Source organism: Peromyscus californicus, unplaced genomic scaffold, assembly GCF_007827085.1.
Source record: "Peromyscus californicus insignis strain IS unplaced genomic scaffold, ASM782708v3 Scaffold_9__1_contigs__length_137607984, whole genome shotgun sequence".
In the NCBI taxonomy this organism is placed as follows: Eukaryota; Metazoa; Chordata; class Mammalia; order Rodentia; family Cricetidae; genus Peromyscus; species Peromyscus californicus.
The window spans coordinates 52,533,382-52,537,616 of record NW_026294617.1 but is presented as its reverse complement, the minus strand read 5'-3'; the positions used below and the strand labels follow the sequence as shown (position 1 = coordinate 52,537,616).

General features: G+C 47.2%; 1 protein-coding gene across 1 annotated transcript; it reads right to left on the bottom strand.

The window, feature by feature from the left end:
• Positions 1-1,041: 1,041 nt before the first annotated feature.
• On the bottom strand, positions 1,042-2,405 carry LOC128106100 (speckle-type POZ protein-like). The gene has a single exon (XM_052731418.1). It carries the CDS (start codon positions 2,229-2,231, stop codon positions 1,149-1,151), a length of 1,083 nt encoding a protein of 360 aa, XP_052587378.1. The 5' UTR covers positions 2,232-2,405; the 3' UTR covers positions 1,042-1,148.
• Positions 2,406-4,235: the final 1,830 nt, after the last annotated feature.

Here is a 4,235-nt window from a genome sequence, read left to right as displayed (position 1 = left end):
AGCTGGCAATAATACAAAATTCTACTTGTTAAAAATTTTTGACAGCAGCTAGGTAGTGGCGGCGGGGGGGGGGGGGGGGGGGGGGGGGGGGGGGGCGGGGGGGGGGCGGGGGGGGGCGGGGGGGGGGCGGCGGCAGCAGCACACGCCTTTAATCCCAGCACTAGAGAAGCAGAGCCGTGTGGATCTTTGTGAGTTCAAAGCCAGCCTGGTCTACAGAGCGAGATCCAGCACAGACACCAAAACTACACAGAGAAACCCTGTCTTGAAACCCCGCCCCCCCCAAAAAAGAATTTTTGGCAGTTTCTTGGTATTAAAGACCCCTAAATCCGGCTAGTGCTGCAAATGGGTCCATGGTATGTGACCATCCACTGGGGCATAAGTAACCTACCAGTGGCCACGTCACCAAGGAAGAATGAAAATAAAAAAGACAGCATGAAGTTGGGAAGGAGACGAAGTGGAGGCACCAGAGGGAGTCTGGGGGAGGTAGTCGTGGATGGACTTTAAGAGAATAAAAAAGCTACAACATGACCCATAACAGAAAAAAAAGGAATTTTTTATTTTAAAATTTTTATTCATTTTATATTTTTGGGGTAAGGTAGGGTCTACAGAGACGGATGAGCCCATGGAGACCAGAGGAGGACTGAACAAGGGTCCTCTGCAAGAGCAACACTTGCTTTCACCAATGGAGTCATCTCTCCAGGCCCCACAAACGGAGTTTGTAGGGAAAGAGAATGTCTTCTTTCTCTTCCCCGTCTCTTGTAAGCAAACATTCATGTTTATTTTCTCCTTTGCTGAGCCTTTGATCATATATGTGCTCTGCTCAGTCCAATCCAGACAGGTTTCTCCAAAGAAACCCTGTTGGGACATGCTTGGGACCGGCATCAACACTGAATCCCAGGTTCCAGTTCATTGGACAATAATTAAACCGGGACAGCAACAGAGCAGAGTATACCAGAGTCTACGCTCCTCCTCCCCCGACCTGCCGTTCAACTCATTTACAGCTGTATTAAAGCCCGAACCACCATGCTGTCTTTCCCCACATTCACAGTAAATGCTCCACACATTCCATATAGTTTACCCAGGTGTCATTGGCAACAACCCTGGCTGCTGCTTCTGAGAGACACATGTAGGTCACAGCTGCCCAGGTCCTAGGATTGCTTCAGGCTTTTGAGAGGGGGCTCCAGGAAAGGGCGGTTAGCAGAAGCCAGGGAGCGGTATGCTTCAGCCACTAAGTTGGGATATGAGCCCACCATTGCCTTCCAGCCTGAGGTCTCAGAGACCTCAGAGGCATGAGCTGTAATGAAATCCAGTGCCTGGGTTTTCAGCTGCTCCGCGCTGTGCAAGTCAGCCAGGAAGAGAGTGTGGGCAGCATTCTCCACAGAGAGGTCCCTGCAGAGGGCATCCTCACACATGACCTTCAAACGCCCCAGGCCATACCTGTCAGCAGCTGCCAGCACAGCAGCTGCCATGCTATCCAGGTCTGGTGCTGTTCCGGTGTAAATGAAGTCCATCATTGCCTTGAAGACTCGTGGCTCCAGGTCATGGATCTCAAGGCGGTTCCTTTTGCTCTCCTTCATGTCATGTTCAAACATGGCTCTGAAAACTGGAGAGCGAGCTGCTAAAATGGCCTTGTGAGCCCGGAATTCCTGGCCACCTACCAACAGGCAGCAGTCTGTGAAGCAGGAATTCTTCCACAGCTCTCCTAGCTCATCTGCCAATGTGCACTTGGGAACCTGGATCCCTGGCTTCCTGTTCTGGTCAGAGATGCTGAAGGCGTCCTGGACGACGCTCACCTTGCAGTGGAGGGTGAACTTGTCATCTGGGAGAAGCCAGTCGGCATGGGACAAGAGGAAATCTCTACGAACGAACTTTTTGAATCCCCAGCTGTAGCGTGGCACAAACACAAAGGCTCTTGGGCTCTTCGTAGTTCGGGTTTCCTCTCCTTCGGCGCTTTCGATCCAGAACTGGAACTTTGCCCAAACGTGATTCTTTGGACAGCTGAGCAACACCAGGTAAACTGACAGGTAGGTTGTCCTTTCTTCATTGATCTCGTCCCGGTGTATTCTCAAACACCATTTCTCATTGGCTCCTAGTGAGAAACTTGGGCTTCTAATGTGTCCCCGCATTCCCTCCAGAATAAAACTGAAGTTGCTGATGGTCCACTTGTAGGAGAAATTCTGGACGCTGATCTGCGTGTAGCCCCAGCTCTGGGCTATCCCATCCCCTGACATTTCTTCTGGAGGTAGTTTGAAGGTTAAACTGGATCCAAAATTAAGAACCAGGGATTATTTTCTCTTCACCTCATCCAGGAGGTTGGATGAGTCGGCTGGTCTTCAGTATATGCTGGAATTCTGAAGTGTTCTCTAATGCCAGTGAAGGAACGGACTTGTGGCAAGGTGAGGGCAAGCAGGCAAAGAGCGATGGATTCCTTCTTCCATGTCTTCTTATAGGGCTTCCAGCAGAAGGCGTGGCTCAATTTAGGGTGTGGCTTCCAGCCTCAAGATCTGGATTAAAGGCGTGTGTCCTCAGGTCTTGAGATCCTGGTTAAGTGTCTGTGTCTTTTTAACCTCCAAAGTCTGTACTTGAAGTGAATCTACCTACTTAAGCAAAACATGTCTCACAGTTGTGCCCTCCGTTTTAGACTGTAGTTAATCCATGTCTAGTTAAATTGGGAACCAAGAACAACCATGACAAGTGTATTTTGCTTACTGTGCTTCATCTTCCACAAAGTAAGGGGTGTTGTCCATTCCTACACAGCTGTTATTTAATCTTCTTGGGGTTTTACACTAATCCCTCCCATAAACATGATCCAGGAAGAGGTGTTTTCCTTACCTTGTCAGATCTCAGCGTTCACAACTTGGAGGTCAGGGTGGAAAAATTCATATATGGTAGGCAAGAAGCAGAGCCAGGCAGGAACCTCTGAAAGTAGCTGTCGTTTTCCTGCCTTTATTCCATCCAGACTAATAGTCTCCAATATGACTCCATCAACTTTCATTGGTCGTCTTGCCCCTCCCCCTCAGATAATTCTCCTTGGAAACATTCTTCCAGATCCACTTAAGGACATGCTATGAGAAGGTCCTAAGGGCTTCAGTTTCTCAATACCTCATAGTATTCATCCTTCCCTGGGGAGTTCTGTCCTCTTTAATCTTTGAACATGGATTTAAGTCATTAGAAAGTCTTTATTAGCTCTCTGGCAAGTACCTGGGGTGCTCCAGATTCCAGTGCAGCAACTAGCCTTTCTCAGGGTGAGCTTTTAAGCACAAAAGCCATATTCTGGATTGACACACTTCAGTTAACAAGAACAGTTAGCCAGAAGTGGCAGGACAGAAGCCAAAATGTTAGTATATTTTGAGAAAGGTTTGAACATTTAGAGATATTCCCAGAACTATGGAATTTGGTAGATTAAGCCTTTGTTTTAGTTGTGACAAGGATAGCTGTTTTTTTGTTTTGTTTTGTTTTTTTACACAAGTACTGGGTTTTATACCTAGAATGATATTTTCATTATGCAGTTACACAGGTGGGTCTGTGCACCATGAGTCTATGATGTAGACAGAGGCCAGAAGAGACCATTGAATCCCCTGGATAACTGAAGTTACTGAATGTTATCTATGGTGATACTTTATTTGTGCTGAAATGTGGTGATATTTTACTTGTATGTTAATAAATAAAGCATGCCTGGAGATCAAGGAGGAAAAGGCCAGCCATTTTTAAGTAAACATAGAAGTCAGGGAGTGGTAGCACACGCCCTTAATCCGATCATGTGGCAGGCAGGGTCTCTGTGTGTTCAGGGGCACACTAGGGAACAGCCAAGCATGCTAACACACACCTTTAATTCCAGTAACAACCATAGAGACCTGGAGGTCTGTCCAGACACGCAGTGACAAGGAAGTGAGGTAGCTGGGCTAAGAACTAATGAGAGGGCAGAATAGCAAGTCAGTAAAGGCATGGGTAGACAGGGAGTAACTCACTTTTGGTAGCTGCAGAGCTGGAGAGATATCACTATTTCCCTGATCTCTAGGCTTTCACCCCTATGTTTGGCTCTGTGTTTTTTATTTAATAAAACCACATAGAAATTTGGCTACAGTTGTCAACTGCTGTGTGAATGCTTGAATTGGATGCCAGTCTTCTGGAAAGGTATCCAGCACCTTTTACTGCTGAACCATTTCTACATCCCATCACAGTTACTTTCTTGAAGATGATGGGAGAGCTCTGAAAGACTAGTTCGTTCTCTAAAG

Coding starts and splice junctions, on each gene's coding strand:
- LOC128106100 (XM_052731418.1), bottom strand. CDS start 2,231: ATGTCAGGGGATGGGATAGCCCAGAGCTGGGGCTACACGCAGATCAGC.